At 35.6% G+C, this 25,757-nt stretch overlaps 1 protein-coding gene and 1 long non-coding RNA gene across 14 annotated transcripts in view; one reads left to right on the top strand and one right to left on the bottom strand.

The window, feature by feature from the left end:
- The window catches only part of ATE1 (arginyltransferase 1), a 227,633-nt gene extending 222,457 nt beyond the window's left edge, over positions 1 to 5,176 (top strand). For all 12 annotated transcript variants that reach the window (XM_069099112.1, XM_069099122.1, XM_069099120.1 and 9 more), the window contains one exon: positions 2,028 to 5,176. In XM_069099112.1, coding sequence (XP_068955213.1) covers positions 2,028 to 2,206 — 179 coding nt within the window. In that variant the 3' untranslated portion in view covers positions 2,207 to 5,176. The remainder of the gene's footprint in view (positions 1 to 2,027) is intronic.
- On the bottom strand, positions 1,983 to 24,080 carry LOC138169569 (uncharacterized). Of its 2 annotated transcripts, none has more exons than XR_011170393.1 (3): positions 23,680 to 24,080; positions 5,674 to 5,843; positions 1,983 to 2,172 (listed from the first exon to the last, which is right to left on the bottom strand). It is a non-coding gene; the product is annotated as an uncharacterized lncRNA (long non-coding RNA). The 2 variants fall into 2 exon arrangements; XR_011170392.1 differs by having other exon boundaries at positions 5,747 to 5,843.
- Positions 24,081 to 25,757: the final 1,677 nt, after the last annotated feature.

Raw genomic sequence — 25,757 nt, 5'->3', positions numbered from 1 at the left:
TGGGAGGCCAGAACTCCTGCCCACTCCCAAGAGTTTAAAATGCCTTGTCCATCCTTCTTCGAGGTTGCTGTCCTGACAGACCCCCATAAAATGAGATTCCAGGAGGAGTAATCCCATATACTGTCCTTCTCTACTTCTCCTTCCTTGTGCTCTAAGAGGGGAGAGACCACCCTCCCTTCCCCCCCCCAAAGAAAAAAGAAGGGAGGGAAGCAGAGTTGTCTCGACTGCTCATGAGCTTGGACCTGAGTCTTGTGTTGTTTTTTCCCTTGATTGGTTAGGCCAAATAAAGTCTGTTCTCTGGTAAAAAATTAAATTTAATTTAAAAAAAAGCATATGGTTAATAAAATCTTTGCTTGTAATTTCTAAGGTTCAAGCATGGTGTCAACATAAGCAGTAGTAATGCTTGATCTTAACTTGAGCTTAACTAAAACAAGAGGTTAATGAAGGAAGTTGTTGTGTGAAATGATAGAAATTCTGATAAAATTACATAAGTATCTACCAAATCATTTATTTTGACATTAAAATGTTTTATGTGTTGATTTTTGAAGCAGGAGAATTACCTTCCCTATTACCTTTTAAATTAATATTAAAATCACTAGACATTCCCTGGATACAGTATTGAGCCCTCTTGGGGGGATGACATTTGATATTAATATTTTGCTATAGGTAATTTATACCACATAATTGAATTTATCTATTCTAAAGGGGTATTTGGAGCATTAAATCTGAAACCATTTGACCTTTAATGTGAAAAATCATTCCTTGTTTACTTGAAGTGCTGTTGGGAATTTCTTAGTCTCTACAGAATTTTCTAATGTGTTAAGGGAAAATGTGTAAAATAAATCCTTATACATAGAAAACTGCTTTATTTTTAGGTCCTGTGCTCCTAATGCAGTGTTATTATTTTGCTTCACGATATCATTCTCAGAGATCTCTAACTCAGTAGACTGTCTTACTGTAAAAATGATGAGTCAGCAGAGGACCTCATTGTAGGTGTTCGTGCTTATATAGTAGGGTGGTGTGCAGAGAAGGTTTAAGTCAGATGTATAAATGAATTTTATAAATAAATAAATAAAACTGAAGATTTTAAGTTACTAATTTATAGAATTGTTTTGTCCATATTACAACATGCATTAAGAGCTTGTCCTTTACTGTGTATATCTGGGACCAACAGTAATAATAGATGGACAATGAATTATGTCTTGAGTTAAACAAGAAGAGAGTAAAGCTGGATTTACCTTCAGAAAATTGCACAACTCTTTTAATGACCCCACTCTTCCCATAAAAGCAAAGGCCAATCTTTTTAATACCAAATCCACATTCAGTCAGTGTTAGTGTCAGTGTTTGTATATGGCAGAGAATACAGCAGTTTCCAAAGAATTTAAAATGATTATCATGCATAGGGAAATGGAAAGGTTTATGAAAGGAAGATGGGTTGGTTATATATATATAGAGAGAGAGAGACACACAGAGTGCTCTACTGGTATACCCCCTATGATGTCAAGAGAAAGAAAGGAAGGCCTCCAGCATGTTAAGTGGTTCCCCTTTGGTGAATTTATGGGAGGAATTGGGCAGGCGTCACAGAGGACATCTTCCACAGTCCAGTAAAATGCTAGAATTTGCCTTGGGTGATTTAAATTTGGATTAAGGTGACTTGGCTCTGCTGCTTACTACCTGCACCACACTGGACACACTTAACCTCTCTGGACTTTGGTTTCCTCATGAGGCCCAAGGCTTCTTTCAGTTCTAAATTAGAGATGCTTTGAGTTTATGTGGTGATGAAGGAAACTGCTACTTGAATAGGCATTTAGAGTATTATTTTGTGTAATTATTTGTTGATTAAATTGTTTACCTTGTAACATTTCATAATGTTGCTATTCCAAAGGCCAACATATAATCATTTCAGGATACCCTAATTTTGACTCCAAATGTCTTTTCTTTGGAGATTCCAGTTCAGTTTTTTGTTTAAATAATACTAAGAATAGTAGTTTAATATACAGTCTTTGGATTGTTTTATTTGATTGCAGTTGATGAAGAACGAGTTAATGAGCTCGACCGATTACGGGTACTTTACAAGAGAACAATTATGCCTTACAACATATATAAAAAACGACAGAAAGGACCAAGTGACGAAGCCATCGTTCAACAGTATGCAGACTTGGTGGGACAGACCTGTTCAGAAAGAATGTTACTGTTTAGAAGCTAAAAAAAAAGAATTATTAAAGAATTAATAGTCAACCTCAACCTTGGGTATGACATGATTGCGCTCCATTTTATTATGATTGACACACTTCTATGTTAATAGAGTCACAGGATAATATTGCAACCATCTAAAATTATGCATCTTATTTTAACTATTATATGACTCTCTTGAAATATTTAAAGTGAAATGTTTGTGAAGTATGTAATATAGAGAGAGATTTTTAAAAATATGCCTAGATATTTAGTCTTATACTTAAGATTTTGTAAGGTTGGGGATTTTTTTTTTATTCAATCTACATTAGACTTGTCATCTGTTGATTCTTTGTGGTAAATAAAAAATATTAAGATTCATGTAAGTGATTTGAATCATAGATGTGCTTTGATTTTTCTTCTGGCAAAATTAAAGCATGCTATTTGCCTCAAGTCAATTAAATGACAGTAATTTCAGTAAAAAAATTTCCACAAGGTGCATTTGAAATCTAAGGCATTAGGTTTTAGCAGACTTGTCTTTTTGAGGAATATATGTATGTGTTACTTAATCCTATAGGTTATATATTACATAATAATCTTATGTAATGAAGCTGGATAGTTCTTTTAAAAACAGAAATAGGAACATTAGACCTTTTTATTTTAAATATTTTATCTTCTGAAATTGCAGTAATCTTTTTTAGGCAACTGTTTAGCATTTCTCATGATCCAAGTTCTGTAGAAGTCAAAGGTTGAGTCAGACATTCCACATGGGTTCTCTCCTTGAATATGACACCTGACTTGGGTTACTGATGAAAAATTAAGCTCTACCAAGAATAATATTTAATGAGACATAAATCCGAAGGTAGTCATTCTTATGTCTGAGTGCCTTCTGTCATTTCCTTGTCATAAAATTAATTTGAGACTTTTTAGAATGCATAACTATTTTTCTATTGTAATAGTCTAAAATAGTGTTTTTTTTTCAAAACTTTTCTTGTCACAAACTACTTGTATGACTTATATTATTTAGGAAGAGGAATCACCCATCCTTCCTTTCTTCACGAAGTCTTCTACTTCAGCTCAGGAGGAAGACCAAAGTCAATCTTTTTAAGTGTTGCTGGGTTTAGTACTGAATGATGCAGAATATTCTTTTCATCAAAGGCTGGGAGCATATCCCTTCCCTTGTTCCCAGTCATCAAGCCAGCAAGCCAGCCACAATTTTTACTTATAGCTCCTTGTCTACTTGCAGTCTTCTTTGTGCTTATTCTTCTTTTCTCAATAAAATTAGGAATTTGAAACTCAGTCAAAAGCCTGATAGGAGATATATACTGTGCATTTGGTTTAGACTTTTACCTAAGACATGCGATATTCAAATGTCATAATTGAGAACACTTTTCACTTGACCCAAACAATATTAAGTAATGTAAGCAATTTTTTGCATACAAATGAAGGCTGCTCCCTTCAAGGTCACCACTTTGGGAGGCCATACACTTCCAATAATGCTTCCATTGCAAAAAGCATTTGAGTACTCTTCTTTGGGCAGTTTGCTTCACAGATTGGGGTACATTGTTTTGATTACCCATAGTGGTAGTAAGAATTAATATGTTTTTTGGTACTAAATAAAGTGTAGCTATTATTAAGTAATGAGACTGATTTCTTGCCTGGCTTAGACATAAACTAATTTTAACAGCAGTTCCTAAAGATGAGTTCCAAAAATATTTTGAGCAGTATCAGCATTATTGAAATGAGCTCCCAAGATCTCTACTTGGAATGACATTTGTGCAAATGTGTTAGTCCTGTTTGTTTAAAAGGAAAAAAAAAATCTCATAACTTTATAATGACACTTTATCATATAATATTTGGAAAGAACACATGAAGCTTAAGACTAAAACTTACTCTTCAGCACCATGCAATAAAAGTCTCCACTACTACAAAATCCAATATAGGCACTATTCTTTGTAAGGGGATTCATTACTGGCAGAACACATAATTTCTTACATTGGCTCATGTTATAGATTCCTGAGTCTAGCACTGTAGCATGATTTTAGTGAATTTACAAAACAAATTGGATTTGGAGTTCCCTTATCTAAAAGCTATATGTATATGTATGAATATACAGTCTTCTCTTTAAAATTAACATGAACAGCAATTTTTTTTTCAAAAGTTAAAGTTTTATTCTTTTACCCCAAAGCTTGCTGAGACTAAAAGGGCTATTTTGGGGAAAAGGAACCCCAAAAAAGAGGTATCTGAGGTTTGGGGTTAGCAAACCATTTTGTTAAGAAATTGACCTGTTATTTTATGTTGGTAGGTCATTAATTTAAGGGCATCATGAGAACCATAAAAAAGTCATAGTATTTCATTTCAAAATTCTGAATCTACAACTGTACTACTGACCCTTCCAGATTATTAATAAATTTATGCCTTCATGTCATGGAACAGAGCTGTAGGGTATGTCTACCATTTCATTTTTATTTTTTCTTAGCTTTTCACTATCTTAAAAAATGTTTATTTGGGTTTTTAACACTCAAAAACATTGAGGTTAAGTTCTAACGCCCATGTTCTTCTTGGTTTCAGTTATTTAAGTGAGGAATATTATAAATGTAAGTAAGTCTTCAACACTGTTTAGTCTATTTTAAAAATTATTTTGATAATACCAAGTGCATGTATTATGTTTAATGTAGAATATATGACCTTAAATGAGCTATTCAGAATGTCTGAATAACTTTAAGTTTTGATATTTAGGCAGTGGATTATTTTAGTATAAATAAAGAAGGAAAATGACTGTAATTGCCAGGTAACTAAAAGTAACTAATGTTGTCAGCTTGAAATGAAAAAGAAATAATAATAATTGAAAAATGCTATTTTAATTGCTAGGTACTTGAATATATTCATTTTCAGTGAATGTAAGATGAGGACTACATGTTGTGAATTTATTGCTTTTGTAAATGCTTTTTGAACACTCTACTTGATGAAACCTAATGGAAAAAATAAAGCTATTTCTATCTACTATTGTTGTCATCAATAAGAACTTATGTGACTTAGGTTTTCATGGATTTTTTCTAAGTACATGCCTTCTGCAGTAAGGACACTAAAGTCAATGGATAACATTAGATGAATCTTATACTTATTTTCTAATGATAAGAGTCATCTAAACATTTTGCCTAATTCAGGAACAGAATAAAATACAATTATTCTTTAAGCAAAAAATATATATGAAAATTGGGAATTTCCAGTGCCAATATGCTGGAATGAGGGAGGGAACTTCCTGGATCCCGCCTGAATTCCCCTCCAAACAACTTGAAAACTATCTCAGAACCAATTTATGACCAGGGAAACAGCTTACCAGCATAGCAGGAAAGTCTGTCTCACTGGGGAGGGGAAGGAGTGAAGTCCAAGAGCAGCAGAAGCTTAGAGCCCCAGGGCAATCCACCTTCAAGACAACAGTCCCTGACCAGCAGCATAGCAAAGCCCCACGCCCAGTGCAGACCACTAGCAAGCCCTCACCTCCATTGCAGATCAGTAGTAAGGTCCAACCCCAAGGAGCAGCCAGCAGTGAGACAATGCCCCTGGAACTGACCTGTAGTAAGATCCTGCCTCTCTGCTGGTGGCCCTTCCTCCATAGCAAGCCAACAGCATGGCTTAAAAATCCCCAATTAAATGCCAGATTGGAAATCCTGAAAATCAAAGGAGACATTAATAAAAGTAGTAGTAGAAAAACCATTGAACTAATAAAACTTGAAGCTGGTTTTACAAAAAAAGAAAAACAATAAAATAGATAAATCATTGGTTAATTTGATTTAAAAAAGGAAAGAAGAAAATAAAATTATTAGCGGTGAATGAGAAATTAAAACGATTATTAGGAGCTATTTTACTCAATTTAATGCTAATGGATTTGACAATCTAAATGAAACGGATGTATATCTACAAAAATATAAATTGCCCAGATTAATAGAAAAGGAAATAGAATACTTAACCCAGTCTTAGAGAAAGAAATTGAACAAACCATCAGTGAACTTCCTAAAGGGGGAAAAAAACCAGGGCCAGGTGGATTCATAAGCAAATTCTACCAAAAATCTAAAGAACAATTAATTCCAATACTACTGTGTTTCCCCGATAATAAGACCTATCCCGAAAATAAGCCCTCCCTTTACTGTGTAAGATTCCTCTAAAATAAGCCCCCCCCGAAAATAAGCCCTATTGAGATTGCTACTGTAGTGAAGGTGATCCCCTGCCCCTGGGTGAAACGCACGTGGTGCTCCGAGCTGCATCCAATCAGAGCTGCAGCAGTGAGCGCGTCATCCTGTTCTTCCCCAGTGATTTGCTTGCTGGTGCCATTGAGAGCAGTGCCGCGGAGGAGAGCTGAGGCAGGACAACATAAGCCCTCTCCTGAAAATAAGCCCTCTGGTGTTTTTCTTTCCAAAAAAAAAAATAATAATAAGACAGTGTCTTATTATCGGGGAAACACGGTATATAAATACTATTTGGGAAAATATTCTGCCAAATTCCTTTAACAACATGAATGTGATGCTGATAATGAAACCAGCAAGAGCCAAAAGAGAGAAAGAAAATTATAGACCAATTCCCTTCATGAATATTGAGGCAAAAATTTTAAATAAAATATTAGCAAGATTACAGCACTATAGCACAAGGATCAAACACTTTGACCAGATGGGATTTATACCAGGAATGCAGGACTGGTTCAATATTAGGAAAACTATTGGCAAAATTGGCCATATAAGTAAGAAAACCAATAGAAATCATATGATTATCTCAATAGATGCAGAAAGAGCCGTTGACAAAATACAACACCCATTAAAACATCATAACACTAGAGGGCATAAGAATAAATGGAACTTATCTTAAAATGATAAGTACTATTTATTTAAAGCCAGCAGTGAACTTTATCTGTAAAATCTTGCATGAAGCAAGGATAACCATTTTCACACTGTTATTATTCAGTATTGTACTGGAAATCCAATAAGTAAAGAAAAAGAAATTGAAGGAATTAGAATAGACTGAGGAAACAAAATAATCACTCTACAGCTGATGATTTACTTAGAGAATAATAGTCAACTAAAAAACAACTTGAAATAATTAACTTTAGAAAACTTTTAGGGTATAAAATAGACCCACTTATATAAATCATCAGCATTTCTTTATATTGCCAACAAAGTCTAGCAGCAAGAGATAAAAAGAGACATTCCATTTAAAATAACTGTGGACAATGTAAAATACTTGAAGTCTACTTGCCATGACAAACCCAACAACTATATGAACACAATGACAAAATACTATTCAGAGGGGCGGCCAGGTAGCACCGGCTCCAGTGTTGGGATGACCTGGGGATTGAATCTCAGGCTCAGACACTTAGCACCCACCCAGAAACACCTGGCCGTGTAACCTTGAGCAAGTTACTTAACCCCAGTTGCTTAGGGGCAGCCAGGTGGCTCAGCGAGTAAGAGCACTGGCTTCAATATTGGGATGACCTGGGCATCAAATCTGGGCTCAGATACTCAGCACCACACCCAGAAATAACTGGCTGTGTAACCTTGAGCAAGTTACTTAACCCTGATTGCTTAAAAAAAAAAAAAAACACCACACAAATAAAGTCAGGTCTAAACAGTTGAAAAAATATTAATTGCTCATGGGTAGGCTAAACCAATATAATAAAAATGACAATACTACCCAAATTAATCTATTTAGTGTATTCATATCAATCTACCAAAAATTATTTTATAGAGCTAGAAAAAAATAAAATTCATCTGGAAGAACAAAAGGTCAAGAATATGAAGGGATCAATGAAAGAAAAAGTTCAAGAAGGTGGCTTAGCCAAATCTTAAACTATGTTCTTAAAGCAGTATTCACCAAAACAGTCTGGTACTGGCTAGGAAATAGGGTGGTGGAGCAGTGGAATAAATTAGGTACACATTACATTGTAGTAAATGACCATAGTAATCTAGTATATAATAAACCCAAAGACTGAAGCTTTTGGGTCAAAAACTTATTTCACAAAAACTGCTGAGAAAACTGGAAAACAGTATGGTAGAAACTAGGTGTAGACCAACATCTCACACTGTCCAGCAAAGTAAGGTCAAAATGGGTACATGATTTACACATAAAGGGTGATACCATAAGCAAATTAGGAGAGCATGCAATAATTTATCTGTCAGATATATGGATAAGTGAAGAATTTAGGAGTAAACAAGAAATGGAGCATTAAGAAATGTAAAATGGATAATTTTGAAAAGGTTTTCAAACAAAACTAATGCAACAAAAATTAGAAGGAAAACAAAACTGGGGGTATGTTTTGCAACAAGTATCTCTCATAAGTGCCTTATTTTTCAAATATATAGAAAACTACAGCAAATTTATAAGAATATAAGTCATTCCCCAGTTGATAAATGATCAAAGGATATGATAAGGCAGTTTTCAGGTGAAGAAATCAAAAGCTATCTATAGTCATAGGAAAAATGCTGTAAATCACTATTGATAAGAGAAATGCAAAATGAAACAACTCTGAGGTACCACCTCATAACTATCAGATTAGTTATTATGACAAAAAAGGAAAATGATAAATGTTGGAGGGGATGTGGGAAAACTGGGACATTAATGTACTGTTGCAATTTGGAATTATGCCCAAAGAGCTATAAAACTGTACATTCCCTTTGATCCAGCAATACCACTACTAGGTTTATATCTTAAAAACATCCAAAAAAAGGGAAAAGGACCTATTCACACATATTTATAGCAGCTCTTTTAGTGGTGTTTAACAATTGGAAATTGAAGGGATGCCCATCAATTGGGGAATAGCTAAACAAGATGTGGTATATGATTTAATGAAATATTGCTTTATAAGAAATAATGAGCAAGATGACATTAGGAAAAAACCTGGGAAGACTTACATGAACTGATACAAATTGAAGTAAGCAAACCAGGGGGACATCATGCACATTAACAGCCATCTTGTATGATGAAGAACTGTGAATAACTTGGCTATTTTTAGCAATACTGTGATCCAAGACTATTTCAAAGGACTCGTGACAAGAAATGCTATTTGCTTCCAGAAAAGGATCTGATATTTTCTGAATACAGACTGAAGCATACTATTTTTCACTTTCTCTTCTCTTTACTTCTTTCTTTTCATTTTCTTCCTGAATCTCTCCCCTTTCCTCCTTCCTCCTTCAATTCTCGTGCAAAATGACTAATGTGGAAACTACATGATTACACATGTATAACCTATTTCAGATTGTTTACTATCTCAGGGAGAGGATAGGAGAAGGGGGTAGGGAGGACGAGAATTTGGAACTCAGGACTTAAAAAAATGTGTTAAAATTGTTTTAATGTGTAATCAGGGGAAAGTGAAATGTTATTTTTAAAATGTAAAGGGGTAAAAAATATGCAAAGGGGTCTTCAGACCAAAAACTAGTAATAATTAATAAGAATAATTGGCAAAAAAGAATATTTGGATTTGAATGAAGGATAAAATGAGGGACAATTATTTTTTAAAATAAAGTCTCATAAAATTTTATAAACTAAATTTACACAGAAATTTTCAGAAACATTTCTTAAATTATTCCTTTATTAGGACCAGATGTCCAAAACCACATTAGAAAAATGCATTACAAATATTCAGTGTTTTACTGAATAGATGTTCATCAAATTGAATATAAAATAAACTTTTCCCAATTTTTTATTCATGCATTTTATTGTGTTTCTGCAGCTACCTCTAAAATTCATTATTGATCTGCCCTCCCTAAAAACAAGACTTTTGCCAGGGGTAGCCATCCTCTCTACGTTCCATTTTTCTTTATCCTCAATCCCATTTACTTTCATGTTAAAGTCCAATGAATGGAAATTTTTAATAAGTGTAGGATGACTGAGTACTCCATGACATTCCAAATGTTGTAGATAATATACCTTATTGAAATGCTATCTAACATATTATGGCATTTTCCAAACTTTCATTATCCTTTATCACTATCTGCCCTTCATTGAACCACAGAAATATCCATCATGCCTAGGGATTTACTCCCTCCCCCCTTAATGTTCATTATTTAAAAAAATAAAGTGTCCATAACCTTTTCAGTTATCTCACATTCATTTTAAAATGTATTCCTATCCTTCTCCCTTCCCAATGATATTTTAAAAGTGTAAAACTAAACAACATATCAACCATACCTGATAGTGTATACAATATTCCATACCCACGTTCCCTCCCACCTCTCCATTGGTGGAAGAAAGGTATATGTTCTCAGCTCTTTTTCCAAAGTAAAGCTTGATCTTTATAATTACACAAGTCAGTTTTGTTTTGTTGTTTTTGTTTGCATTACTGTATTTATAAAGTATATGTAATATAATTGAATTACATATGTGCATGTATATACATCTATGCTTTTATTTATATAAATATATAGTTTTTCTGGTTTTGCTTTGTTTCACTCTACATCAATTCATTTAAGTCATTCTTTGTTTCTCAGAATTCTTCATATTTGCAGCTTATTAACACAGTAATATTCCAACACATTCATGTACCATAATTTGTTTAGTCATTCACTAACAGTTGTAATATATATATTTTTTAAGCAATCGGGATTAAGGTTACTCATGGTTACATGGCCAGTTATTTCTGGGTGTGGTGCTGAGTATCTGAGCCGGGATTTGATCCCCAGGTCATCCTGACACTGGAGCCGGTGCTCTTACTCACTGAGCCACCTGGCTGCCCCTAAGCAATTGGGGTTAAGTAACTTGCCCAAGGTTACACGTCCAGGTGTTTCTGGGTGGGTGCTAAGTGTCTGAGCCTGGGATTCGATCTCCAGATCATCTCGACACTGGAGCCTGGTGCTCTTACTCGCTGAGCTACCTGGCTGCCCCTAACAGTTGTAATATTAATAAATGTTAATAATAGCAACTTGTGATGCCCATTATCACATTACTATTTACCATTGTGCTAGAAATACTACTTGTAGTAATGAGACAAGAAAGAAATTGAGAGAATTAACATAGGGAAAGAGAAAATTAAAACTTTTTACAGATTACAGGAAAACCCTATTTAGAAAAGCCTAAAGAGTGAACAAAAAAAATTTGAAGTAATAAATTCATCAAAGTCACAAGATATAAAATAAATCCACATAAACAGCATTCCTGTATGTTGCCAACAAAAATCCAACAGGAAGAACTAGAAAGAGAAATTCCTTTCAAAATCACTGTAGGAGCTACAAATATTTTGGAGTGTATTCATCAAGATATACCTAGAAACTATAAATTCACCTATAAAACAACTTTTGCAGAAATACAGACAGACCTAAATAATTGGAGAAATGTTAATTACTCAAAGGTAGATTGAGCTAATATAATAAAAATGATAGTACTACCTAAATTAATTTGCTTATTCATTGCTATAGCAAACTACCAAAAGAACATTGTATAGAACTAGAAAAAATAACAAATTTATGTGGAGGAATAAAAGACTAAGAATCTCAAAGGAATTATGAAAAAAAAATGGAAGGAAGAGACTCCTATCAGTATTAAATCTCAAACTATGCTACAAAGTCATAATCATCAAAATGATTTGTTACTAGTTAAAAAAAGAAAGAGGTTTATAAGTGAAACTTATCATACATATATGAAACTTACATAACATACAGAAGCAAAACAAACAACATAGTATTTGATAAACCCAAAAGGGGAAGAATTCACTATTTGACAAAAACTTCAGGGAAAATTGAAAAGTAGTTGGCAGAAAATATATTTAGATCAACATTTCACACCATATACCAAGAGAAGCACCAAGTGGAAACATGACCTGGATATAAAAGGACAGCTACATCAAAAACAGATTAGAGAAGGAAAGAAGAAATTACCTTTCAGATCTGTGTATAGGACTAGAGTTCATGACTACAGTGTTAGAGAGATTGCATAAAATGGACAATTTTAAATATATAAAATTTAAAAGATTTTGCACAAATGTCATAGTTAAAATGAAAAAGGAAATGTAAATGGAGGAAAAATGTGTAATATATTTTCCTGATAAAGGCCTTGTGTCAAAGACATATAAGGAATTGATTTAAATTTATAAGACTAAAATCCACTTCCCAATAGATAAATGGTCAAAGGATATGAATAGACAGTCTTCAAAAGGAGAAATCCAAGCTATCAACAACCATATGGGGGGGGGGAGGGGAATGTACTGAATCAGTAAGAGAAATGCAAAACTTCATGTCCATCATACTGATAGAGATGGCATAAAAGGAAAATGACAGTTATTAGAGGGGCTATTAAAAAAAAAATACCAGATTGAGGAACTGTGAATTGGACCAATCACTTTGGAAAACAATTTGGAAGTATGCCCCCAAAAGTTAAGCTCTACAAATGTTTGACCCAACTATACCACAACTGGGTCTAGTGCCCCCAAAGAAATAAGAGAATAAAAGATAAGGATACGTATACAAAAATATAACCACTTTTTTTTTTCATAATAATCTCCAATTGGAAACTAATGGGTTGTCTCCCAATGGGGAATGTCTAAACATACCATGGTATATAAATATAATAGAATATTGCTGTGCCTTAAGAAATGACGAAATAGCCAGAATTGGGAAAGACTTCCAATGAAGTGATAAAGAACAAGATGAACAGAAATAAGAGAACATTTTATATGGCAATGACAAAGTTGTAGAGAGAGAGAATTTGAAAGAATTTAGAACTCTTATTTAATGGAAAATCATGAGTCCAGAGGACTTAAAATGGCATATGCTGCTCATGTCTAGTCAGAGAGGTAATGGACCTAAAATGCAAAAAGAAATCCATTTTTAGACATGTCCAGATTGAGCATTTGTTTTGCTTGCCTATGCATATGTATGCTAAGGGTTTGGGGGTGTGGTGGGGGCAAATTAAACAGTGGGAGGTACAGAAAAATTTTTAATTTTAAAAACAAAAACAAAATTAGCTTGTTGATGATGTTAATAAATGAAACGAGAGACAGTAGTTCTGTTAATTTGACTGAAGTTCTTGACCTATTGGAATGATTGTTCTGGTAAAATACTTAGGGGATTCATTTTGAAATATACTACATGAAATATCCAATTTAATATCCTCATAGCTTGGTTAATCTACAGAACAAACCTATGTAGAGAGCTTAGCTAGAAGCAACTTTATTTTAAATAGAAAATAATTTTCAACATTTTTGAGATCTTGATTCTGAATTTAACTCAAACTTATTTGTAATCTATCTCATTACTCCCCCAAGTTTATAAAAGAAATCACTAATAAGAATACATAAGAAAACTAATATAATAGGAGTCTCAAAGACTTTTGACATTTGTGATTTTTAAAATATACTACTTTCCCATGCATATGTATACAAACACAATGTTTAATTTGATCAGATATTTTAAAAATTAGCTCATGGTTGATAAGACACCTTTACCTTATAAGAAAAAGAGTAACCTAAAGCAGAATGCTGCTGATGCATCATAAAACTATTTTTCATCAATGAAGTTTGATCAAGAAATTTAGTAAATAAAAGTAACTTTAAGTGTTTATAGTTATGCGAATAGACTATAAATACAACCGAAAGGTTAAATACTGGGTGTCCAACTTACATAATTTGGCCACTGTGTGATTTTGGATTGGATTTTCCCCTGAACTTTTAATTTTTCATGGTTTTCCAGTCTGTGCCAGGGCTTTAAAATCATTTAGCATAGGCTTTTTTTTTCCACAAAATTTAATTAGCATTAAATGAGAACTCATGAATAGTTCATGAAGGCCAATTCATCACACTTTGGTAATTCAGTATTCAGGGAGAATGAATAGCATCTCTTGGTTAATGGAGCTTTTTGATCATGAAACAAGAAAAAAATAGCATTTCATGTTTTTAAATTCAGAGCCTAAGGCTCTTAGTCTAGTTGTATGTAAGAAGTCCTATGTGGCTGTTGAGCACGGTCTAAAATAATTTGTGACATAACCCAGACAACAACTTGTAAAGCCAGCTGTTGCTGATGCAAATTATTTTATGGACTGAAGAAAGTGAAGATCTAACTATATCTTCATTTTGGTAGAAACCACATAACCTAATAAAACAATTCAAAACTTAAATGTCAATATTCTTTTAATTTCATTTGAGTTTCTTCATGGAAAATAATGACAGAACTATATTAAAAGAAAGCATGAATTCAGTTCTTTGTTTTTAGCATGATTTTTCTTAGTATTTTATTTTCATTAAGCTTTATAGTTATTTAAGTGACTATAAAGGTACAGTTATTATCCTTCATGTTTGAGAATAGTACTTCTGATTGTCAATTTCCTGAGGTAAGTTTATATATCTTCTCTCATTAAGACTTTGAACTAAATGGTTTAGTGATGAAAACCATTTTAGTTATGTTTAAAAGCAATTGAACATTAAAATGAATGCATAATTCAGATATTTTTCCAGAAAATCTCTGCCACCTTGAGATTTCTCTTATTTGTGGTATTTTCCCCCATTTTTCTAATTTTTCTTTAGTTAAGAAATTTTGTTTGGACCAAATGGAAAATTTTCCTTTTTATGTGCTCTTATATATTTCCATGAATCCTGAATTAGTGTGGTTCGAGATTTTAAAAGGCTCTTCAAAAAGAGATATAACAAGAAATAATCCCCATTTTCCAAGGGAAAATTGTGCAAAGAAGTAGAAAATAAATCCAAAATAAAATGTTGAAATTTATAATTTTGTATGTGATCCTGCCCAATTAAGTAAACAAAAGCTTTTGTAGAAGATAAGTTTACATTTAGAAATTTAAGAAATTCTTCATTGACTAAGGCAATACATAACCATTGATTTTAGTTACATCTCTTTGTCTTTAAAACCCAGAAGTATCTGCTTTTGTTTAATCTTGAGATACTGACAAACTAGGCACTGAAAAATTGGTATGAATTAATTCAATCAAAATTCTTTGAAGGCTGCTACATCAAAATGTAACAGAAATGTCTATGAATGAAATACTGTGCTTTAATTTTGTGGAAACTAACCTTAAGATGTGGGAAATTAGTTAACAATAAGTAGGAAATACCTCTATAGATGTTACCCACTGAGATATTATAAATATCAAAACTAATATTTTGAAGTCTTAATTTTTCTTTCCCTAGTTTTCTGTTGCTTTTCTAAAACCAAATACTTATAGATTACATATTATAATTTACTCATTACCATTCTAATCATTTTCCTAAGTGAGCCCAGAAAACATTTCAGCAGATCTCTTTATGTTGTGCTGTATCCAAACTAAAGGTAAATGCACATAAAAGAAATGTGTGTATGTATATACATATGTATATATGCACATATATAGACACATATACATATGTGTCTACATATAGATATAGACACATAAACAAAGAAATTTCAACTTTTGTCTAAAAGACATTTTAAATAATTCTCAATCACATACAATACTATCTGAAAGTATGATTTAATTACCTCATTATAAGTTTATTCAAAGCATTGTATCTTCAAGAACTCAAGTGGCATACCTTGTTATCTTATATAGCTTCAAATCATGCCAGTGGAGTAGGGAATTGGTAAGTATTGTCTACAAAGCACATATGAATTTTTGATGAGATAAATTAAACATAAATTTGAGTTAAAGAAACCTTTTAAGAGTCTAAGCAAAGTGCTCAGCCTAATCTAGAAAAAGCTGTCTCTCTTAACTTCAGTGATAGATCTGCTAGATTCATTTTATAGTTTACCATCTAAAGAGTGGTAATTGTTGTCAGGTTAAGTTGAATAAACAACTATAAGACTTCCCTTCATAAAACATGGCAAAGTTATTAAAATAATATCTTAAAATTAATTTTCAAGATACAGTACTATTCTACCACTGTGAGACCTCCTCAGTCACTTTTCTCTATTCCTAAATTTACCCATTTGTCAGTTAGGGCAATGGGTGGCACAATAGATCGAATGCTCAGCCTAGAGTCAGGAAGGCCCATCTGAGTGTAAATCTGGCTTCTGACACTTACTAGCTATGGGATGTTGGGCAAGACACTTAACCCTGTTTGCCTCAGTTTTCTCATCTGAAAAATGAGTTGAAGAAGGAAATGGCAAACCACTCATTCCAGTATCTTTGCCAAGAAAACCCCAAATGAGATCACGAAGAGTCAAACACGAGATTAGAATGTTGGAAAAATTATTGTTAAGTCCCTTTTTAGGTGCAGCATTTTGGAGTTCTCTATACACAACTTTCTAAAACTATTTTTTAAATCTTTTATTGTGAATCCCTTTCTTAAATCACTCTGCTTTCTGCACATCTCTTACATCCAATATGCAGTTTGTTGCAAAGTCTCTCTGCAAATAAAATTTTAAAAGATACTTTTATCAAGAAAAATATTGAGGAAGAAAATATATAGAAAAAAGATGCATCATGCAATGGAAAGAGTAGTGACTCTGAGTCAGAGGACCTGGATTCAGATTCCACTTCTGACATTTCCTATGTGACCTTCCACAGGTTCCTTAAAGTACCTGGGCCAGTATTTCCTCAGCTGTAAAATAAAGCTGTTGGATTAGACAACTTCCCAAGTCCTTTTCAGCTCTAGAGCTGTGTGGTCTTAGGGCTTCCTTCCTGTCAGCAATATGGAAACTCTTTTGTTTGTTACCTTTAAGATCAGCCTTATTTTATCTAACATTCTAGAACCAGGATGTAAATTGTTAAATTAGCATCAGAATTGTTAAAATATATACCCCTCCAATCCATACATTAAAAATTATGCAACTAATTCAAAAAGAGAATGCTATAAACATTCATTTGGAGCCTGATTGACTATTAGAGCCAATTTGCATGTGGTTGTTCCCATTCCCAGCCCTTGTCATATTAGGAGTGGCAAATTAAAGTGGGTCAAGAGGCTACTAGAGGAAAATAATGCTGAAAGTTGCAAGAAGCAGTAGCTTGACAGAAAGAGAGGAGACGGGATTAAAAAGAGACAATTTTTACAAAGCATAGTAGCCTTGGGACCACTGAAGACAGTGGAAAGGGCATTGGCTCTCAAGTTAGAGGACCTTTGTCCAAATTCTGTATCTGATATACTCCCTATTTGTCACTCCTAATATATGTGATGTTGGGCAACTCACTTTAGTTCTTAACCTCATTTTCTTAATCTATAAAAGGAGGGAGGTTTTACTATGCTCTGAGAATATCATGTATCATAATACAGCACAAAAAATTGATGTTAGACTATGAGCTCAAAGTAGACAGGTGTGTGTCTTTCCCAGTGAATTACACAGAGGAGGCACTTAACAAATTACTGTTGAAATAATTAATATTCATAATAATGACTCATCATTAAAACATATTCAAAATATTCTCAAGAAGACAGAGAAATTTGTAATACTGTCTAGAAATTTTTCCGTCTATTTTGTTTGAATTTTTAAAAAGTTTTCCATTAAAATATGGTGTTTCTTTTAGTTAGAAGATCTACTTAAGTGGGATAAATTCCCTTTCATCCCAAATATGTTCATTTCATATTCTTTACATCTTTATAATACCCACAGAAACTTGGTTGATACAGTGGGGAAATCATTGTCTTTCTAGTAAGAGCACCTGGGTTCAAATTCTGATTCTGATATTCATTTCCTATGTGATCTTGGGCTGATCACTTACTTTTCCTGGGTCTCAGTTTCTTCACTTGTATTCATCAGAATCACCATGGAAATGGAGATGCTTTCCAAAAATTCCACCAATCACTAACATCATTGAAATGGGCATCTTTGGGATTGTTTAAAAGGAACTCAGGGAAGGAGAGATGAAGCCAGGTGAAGAAGTGAAATGTTGGAATTGCCTGCCATCTTGACACCAGGTGCATATTGCAAAGTCCAACATTTGTGCTTCTCTGCTACTCCTGAATGCTATTTTGAACTGCGTCTGGAAAAACTGGTGGGAATCTTGCCATGTTTGAAGCTGGTTACAGACCAAGTTATGATTGGGTGAAATGATTTTGTCTTTCCTTGCCTCAGAGTTGGGAAGGATGTTACCCCTTTAACTGAACTATTTCTTCAACATCATTTTACCCTCTTCCCTACCAAGGAGAAAGAGACTGAACTGGGAGTCATTCCTGCTACTACAACCAGAAGCATTTGCATTGGCTTCTGTTATTTCTGATTATCTGTATTGGTTAGCTCTTTTGCTCTTTGTTATTGTGTTGCCTATTTCTCTTTTATTAAAAACAAATTAACAGCTACTAACCATTGTATTATGTTTAATGTTAGTCATAGTTAATAAAGGTTGGGAAACTGAACAGCTTTGGATCAATACAAAACACACAATCCACATCCAGCACCTAGCATGAGGGAGCAGAGTGGAGAAGCCATAATAATGATTGTGTTGCCCCTAAGGTAGAAGTTATAAAGTTGGGTAATTCTGCTAGTTTCTCTTAGCCAGCTCAAGGTGATAAGCAGGAAATGTAATAAGCAAGGAAATATCAGAAACCCTACAAGAATAAAATTTCCTCCTAAATTAGTAAATCATTTTCTGAAAGACAAGTCTTTTATTGACTCCTTTATCAGTTACATTCCTGAGTTCCCTTTCTCTTACCTCCTCAATACCTTTCCCTCTTACAGGGAGGAGAGCAAAGTAATTATGGATGGATAATTCAGTTAAAGGTGTGTGAGGGAGGTGATGTTCTTCCCAATTTTTAGATAAAGAGAGAAAGAGGTGGGGTGGCTAGGTGGTGCAGTGAATAGAGCACCAGCCCTGGAGTCAGGAGGATCTGAGTGCAAATCTGATCCCAGACACTTGACACACTAGCCTTGTGACCTTGGGCAAGTCACTTAACCCCAATTGCCCTGCCTTCCCCCCTCCAAAAACCAAAAGGGGGGGTCATTATTCAATTTGCAACTGGCTCTTAGGAGCCAAGGATTCACCTGCCATACCAGCTGCTGTCAGAGTCTTGGTCAGGGATGGGGGAGATGAGGAGATAGGGAGGTGAATAGCTTGATCCTTTTAAGTCCATAAGACATCAAGATGGAAGGTGACCCCAACTTTTGACCTTTACCCTACATCCTTTCCTCTTTTTCCCTGAATTCCTTACAAGCAATCCCTGCTACCCTCATTTTCATAATGTCAGTGGCTGGTAGAATTTTTGGAAAGCATCTCCATGGTGATATTGACAAGGTTTAGATTCCAATGGCAGAGTTATGTGTAAAATAAGGAAATTGGATTTGATAACCTCTGAGGTCCCTTGCAACTTTTGAGGTTTGATTCTGTAATTTTATTATATTCCCCAAAGAAAGTATTCCAAAGTTTTTTTCTTAAACTTTCTATACTACCTACCTAGTTCATTCTCATTATCAACATAGGCTAATCAAATAGAGGTCATGCCACAAGTCTTCCCTCTTTTCCCCTAATCAATACCTTAGAACGCTTCTAGATCATTACAAATTCTCTCCTCCTTGGCTCCAATTGCCCCCTTTCCTTACCAAAGCCAGCATCCTTCTCTCTCTCCCTCCCTCCCTCTCTCTCTCTCTCTCTGTCTGTCTGTCTGTCTGTCTCTCTTTCTCTCTCTGTCTCTCTCTTTCTCTCTGTCTCTCTTTCTCTCTCTCTCTCTGTCTCTCTCTCTCTGTCTCTCTTTCTCTCTGTCTCTCTCTCTCTCTGTCTCTCTCTCTCTTTCTCTCTCTCTTTCTTTCTCTCTCTCTCTCTCTCTCTTTCTCTCTCTCTCTCTCTCTCTCTCTCTCTCTCTCTCTCTCTCTCTCTCTCTCTCTCTCTCTCTCTCTCTCTGTCTCTCTGTCTCTCTCTCTCTGTATCTCTCTCTCTCTCTCCTTTATTTTATATAGCTCTGGAAACTCATCTGTACTCATTTTTTTTCTCCATTTCTTCACCTCTCACTTCTTAATCCCTTTCTGGTCTAGCTTCTGACCTCATCACACAACTGAAACTATTTTCTCTAAGGTTACTAATAATTTAATTATCAGTAACTTCAATAGCATTTTCTTATCTCATCTTCGTTGTCATTGTTATGATTAACTATTCCCTCCTCCTGTTATTCTCTGCTCCCAGGGCTTTTGTGATGGTCTTCTCTGATGGTTCTCCTACCTGTCCAACCTCACTTTCTTAGCTGACTTTGTTGATTTTTTTTTTAGCTTTTTTTTTGGAGGAGGGAAGGTAAGGCAATTGGGGTTAAATGACTTGCCCAAGGACACATGGCTAGTTTTTTTGTGTTAAGTGTCTGAGGCCAGATTTGAACTCAGATCCTCCTGACTCCAGGGCCGGTGCTGTATTCAAGGCAACCTAGTCACCCCCTTTGCTGAATTTTTATCTATGTCCTTCCTACCTCCACCCCCCTGGGTGTCCTGATCATTCTTTTCCTTAAACCCTCTCTTGTGAGCTCATTAACATCCTGGTTTCAAGGAGGGTTCAGTAATCATCTCTGTGCTAATGACTCTCAAATCTGTATATCCAGTCCTATTAACTAATCCTTTTCTTTAACTCCAGTCCCACATTTCTAACAGCCTACTGGTCATCTCTACCTGGATATGAAGGTGTAACTCAACATGGACAAAACTCAACTTACCTTCTTCCATAAACCCACAGTTCCATCTTCCTCATTTCTGGTTGAATGTTTGCAACCTCAGAGTAATCCATGATGATTTTCTTTTCCTTACCCACCATATCAAATCCATTGCCAACTCTTAGAAATTCTGTCCTCACAATATCTCTCAATTATCTCCCCTTCACTCATATGGGCACTACCTCTTATTTAGGCCCTTATCATATCTCATCTGAATAATGACAGTGGCCTCCTAATTGTTTTTACTGCATTCCATCTCTTACCTCTCCAAATCATTTTCTATACAGCTAGCAAATTAATAGTCCCTCTATTATCTCTATGATAAACTATAAACTCAACTTGGCCTTTAAATCCTTCCTTTATCTACTTAGAGCCTCCCTTTCCAGACATTTCATATTATTTCTCAGACTTATTTTATATTATTTCCTTTCATACATTTTATAATCCAGCCAAACTGACCTACTAGCTCCTTCCCAAACTAAACATTTGATTTCCGGTACTACAGCTTTGCACAGACCATCCCTCATTTCTGAAATGGTCTTCTTCCTCAGAATCCTTATCTTTCTTACAAGCTAAGCTCAGGTGTCACCTGCTATGGGATGCTTCTTCCCTCTCATCTCACAGGCTTCCTATTCCCCCATTGTTAGTGCTTTTTCATGCCTCATTTATCTTGTAGTATCTATATACATGTTGTGTTCTTTCTCATATAATGTAAACACCTTGAAGCTAGAGACTGTTTCATTTTTGCCTTTGTACACCTAGCACCATAAGTATAGTTCCTTTTACATAGCCAGTATTTAAGAAATGTTGAATTAAATAGCTTTTTTTTTAGCATACCCACCCTCCCTCGAATTTTGAGAGTATGAAAGAGAGTGATAATGATAACAACTCTTTAAGACCTTGACTTTGAACCTGCTTTCAAATCCATAGAACTTAAGAATTTCATTGGAAGGACAATACTTAAAAAGAAAATAGTTGACATTATATAGCAGAATGTATATTAATAATTATGTCATATAGCACAGTCCTGAAGTCATAATAAATTGTTTTTTTTTCTTTTAGGTGAAATTAAATGCCTTCTGAGTTTTCATGAATCTTTGCAGCAAACTAAGCCAAGCCACAGTCTGTCTAAGAAGGCAGCCGATGATTATGGACTACATTGATTGTTTTCTTCAGCATGCCACCTTATCCTGTTAGAATTTAGCTGGGCCACTCTGATGTTGCCTCCAACTGTTCTGGTGTTTCTCGTATGTATGAAAGAAAATTCTGCAATAGACATCCTGTCATGAAATTGACTTTTCACAGGATTGTTTCCATAGAACAGCTGAAGGACATAGGTAAGTGGAGGAATTGAAAGTGTATTTGTATTAGAAGACTAGTGGAGAGTTTGCTGGAAAGTCAGTTAGGCAACCTGACTCTGCCACTTATCTTTATGACTCTGGCCAACTCAGCTAATCTCTCTGAGTATCAGTCTCCTCATCTGTAGAAGGAAAGGGGGATTAGATGACCTCTGAGGTCTCACCCACCTCTAATTCTATTTCCTTTCCCTTGTCCCCTGTATCAAAACTATTGTCAGGTCTTATCAGTTCTATTTTTACAATGACTTTCATATCCATCCTCTTTTCTCCATTTACATGGCAACTACCCATAGGTCAGATCTCATCTCCTTTTCTCTAAACTATGGCAAAAATTTCTCAATTGGTTTTACTATTCAATTTACTATTCTTTGATATCATGCACCATTTTTAGACAGTATTTTAGGAAGAAACTTGAGAAAGAAGGTGTGTCTATGGAAAAGATAAACATTTTATTAAAAATATTTTTTAAAATAATAACTATTGCTAACTTGGTCAAAAAATAAATCCCTTCAGCAAGTGGGTGATTCTAATGCACTACTTATTGAAAATAAAGAAGTCAGAACTGCTTGCTGACCATTTCCAGAAACACACTGCTGAGGTAGTCACCCTATCAAAAGCAGCCAATTGAAACAATAGTGGGGTGTAACTAACAGGCTCTGCTTTTTAGGGCAGGAAAACCAGATCAGAGTTAGATACTCTGAAGACATGGCGGTATCCTAAAATGTAGAAAGGGAAGGAACTTTTGAGATCATCTGACGAATTCAAGACCTCCCAGCCTCAAGTAGACAGTGGGTTAATTTGTTTAAGGGAGAGGCAGGAAAGAGGAATTTATCAATAAGTTTACGGGCCAGGACACCATCAATGAGATGATAAATACAAAATGATGCTTCTTGGGGCATCCTGCCTTTTTCCTTCTTCTATGTTCTTAGTTTAGTTGTCCTAGTGACCACCAGAGGGCAGAAAGAGGCTTCCTTTGGGATTTCTTCATACTATTGGGAAACAGGACTTCAGACTACCTTTTTGATTCATGAGGGTGAATTACATTTTTGTTAAAAATTTTGTCTTCCCTTCGGTGGTGTTTTCAGGTTTGTCTTATAGCTAGGATACGCTTTTATTTCCTAATTTAATTGTGTAGAGAAGTCATCAAACAGGAAAAATTTCATACTGAGTGAGCAATATAGTGTAGTGTGTAGTGACCTCAGAGTAGAAAGTTTGGGGTTAAAATCCCACATTTGACACACATCGAATTGTGACCCTGGACAAGTCATTTAACTTCTCAGGCTCCCAACTCTCTCATACTATAAATTGGAGAGTAATTGAAAGAAGACATTTCCTCATTCAGGTTTTCCTATACTAATGAAATTAAAAGTCTAGTCTAAGGAATAACATGCCTGCTACCAATGATTTATCCAGTCACAGTGCCATATGTAGAGAGCCACTTGATAAGAAGTTTTGATGATGAAAACAACAAAGATCCTGTGTTTTTTTCCTTAAAAAGATGGTATTTTAAAATAAAATGGTACGAGTTCACATCTATGTAGCACTTTATGATTGCAAGGCATTTTATATACATGATTTCACTTAAGTGTAACAAGAAAAAACATTCCCAGGTCTGAGGAAACTCACCTTCTCTCTCTCCACTCAAAGGGCTCTCTCTTCTCTTGGACCAGGTTCAGTCCTGGGGAGAACCTCGCCAAAGAAGGCAACAAGACTCAAACTTTCTGGGCTTTTATGCCTACTCTCTGTAGCTCTGGGGAAGATTTGACTGATGTCTGATTCATGTCTGGGGCCAAAAGGAGGGAGTAGAAAAGGTACTTATTGTACTATGTAAATCAAGTAGAGAACAGTCATTTGTTTTCTCCTTATACAAAAAAAGTGGTAAAAACACAAGAGATTCATTTGTACATAAAGATAAGTAAGTAGCAGGAAAAAACTGATACTTAAAACATCCAACATGAAGCAATTTGTGCAATGGCTGGATCAGTATTCCCTCTGACTCATCTCTGCATTGTTTCCTTCAAGGTCTATCTCTTTCTTCAGTCAAGTCAGACCAGGGGCTGGACTCCTCCTCCAGCTGGTGATCATCTTCTTTTATGAAGAAACTTGACCTGTTGCCACTCAGCACTGACTCAGAGAGCCAGGCACTTTCAATCTCTGGGACTCACAAGGCTGTCTCCAAAGCTGGACACATTCATCTCAGGATCCCTGTTCAGTCTTGCCTCTACTCAGGTCAGGGAACGTAAAGCAGAAAAGAGCCAGAGGCTTAAGACCCAGGCTTAGCTTACCTAACTGAGACCCTGCTGTAGCTGCCCACATGAGAACATTTATTTTAGAGTGAGGGGAACAGCAAACTAGGCCCTCCCTCACTCCTTTAGGAGAAAGCTCCAAAAGCTGGCAGTTGGGAAGAGACAGACCCAGTCAGTACAGGGTCATTTCTTTTAAATGTGCACCAAGTCTCTTCTTACTAGGTGGCTAATAAAGGGATTGTTTTATCATCTCAAAGCACCAAGACCCCTCCATGTTGAGCCAGAGGAGAGCTGGTGCGCGCTCTATGAAATGCAGCCCCAGCTCCATAAGCCTACAATAACTCTGTGATTAAAAAAATAAAACCTTTATGATTATTCCTATTGTGATTTTTATTCAACATAATATTTACTAAATAGCTGTTGTATGTAATAGCAAGTTGATGTGCTTGGTTCTTGGGATACAAAAATAGAAATGAGACAGTTCCTGCCCTTGTGTGGAGAGGGGAAGGTGACAAACCATACATATAGTTAAGAAAATACCAAATACTTGAGGGATGTGTGTATATATATAGGTGTATATGGTGTGTGTGTGTGGGTATATGTGAGGGATGTAATGTGGAGGAGGGGAATGTGTATATGTAGGTATATATGGGGGAGGGGTGTGTGTAGGTATGTGAGGGGAGAGGGTATGGGGGGGGACGTAGCGGGGTGGGGAGTATGTATATATAGGTGTATATGGGGGGATATGTGTGTGTTTATCTGAAGGTATGTGTGAAGGGGGAAGGTGTTTGTGGGGATGTAGTGGGGAGGGAGGGGAGTGTGTTGTGTGTGTGTGTGTGTGGATTTAGGTATGTAGAGGGGGAGGGGAGTGTGTGTATGTGTGTATATAGGTATGTATGAGGGAGAGGAGAGGGGTGTGTGAGGGTATGTTTGAGGGGGGAGGCTGTATGTGTGGGGATCTAGTGGGGGGAGGGGAGTGTGTGTATGAGTGCGTGTGTATGTAGGTATGTATGGGGGGAGATATGTGTGTATATGCATGAAGGGGGAGGGTGTGTAGGGGGATGTAGTGGGGGGAAGCGAAGTGTGTGTGTGTGTGTGTGTGTGTGTGTGTGTGTGTAGGTATGTATGTATGGGGGGAGAGGAGTGTGTGGGGCATGTGGGGGAGAGGGGAGTGTGTGGGTGTATAGATGTAGGGTGATTTATGGTAGGGATTGGGGGAGATTCTACTTGTGAGTTCCTCAGTGTAGGGAACTCTGTGGGGAGGAAACACCCTCTGTCAATACAGATCCTTCTCTATGACTCAATCTTGGTGGCAGAGACATTAGGTAACTTGCTCAGGGTGACCAGTCACTATATCTTAAAGGTGGGAGGACTGTGACCACCTGATTCTGAATTCTCTTTCCACTTACAGCATGCTTCCCACACCTACATATGTATGTACACAAGCTGTACCTATAA

Source organism: Petaurus breviceps, unplaced genomic scaffold, assembly GCF_028583685.1.
Source record: "Petaurus breviceps papuanus isolate PSGF00001 unplaced genomic scaffold, PetGlider_PUasm1.0 37, whole genome shotgun sequence".
NCBI classification, from domain to species: Eukaryota; Metazoa; Chordata; class Mammalia; order Diprotodontia; family Petauridae; genus Petaurus; species Petaurus breviceps.
Note: the sequence above shows the minus strand (reverse complement) of the source record. Positions and strands in the feature narration are given on the sequence as shown.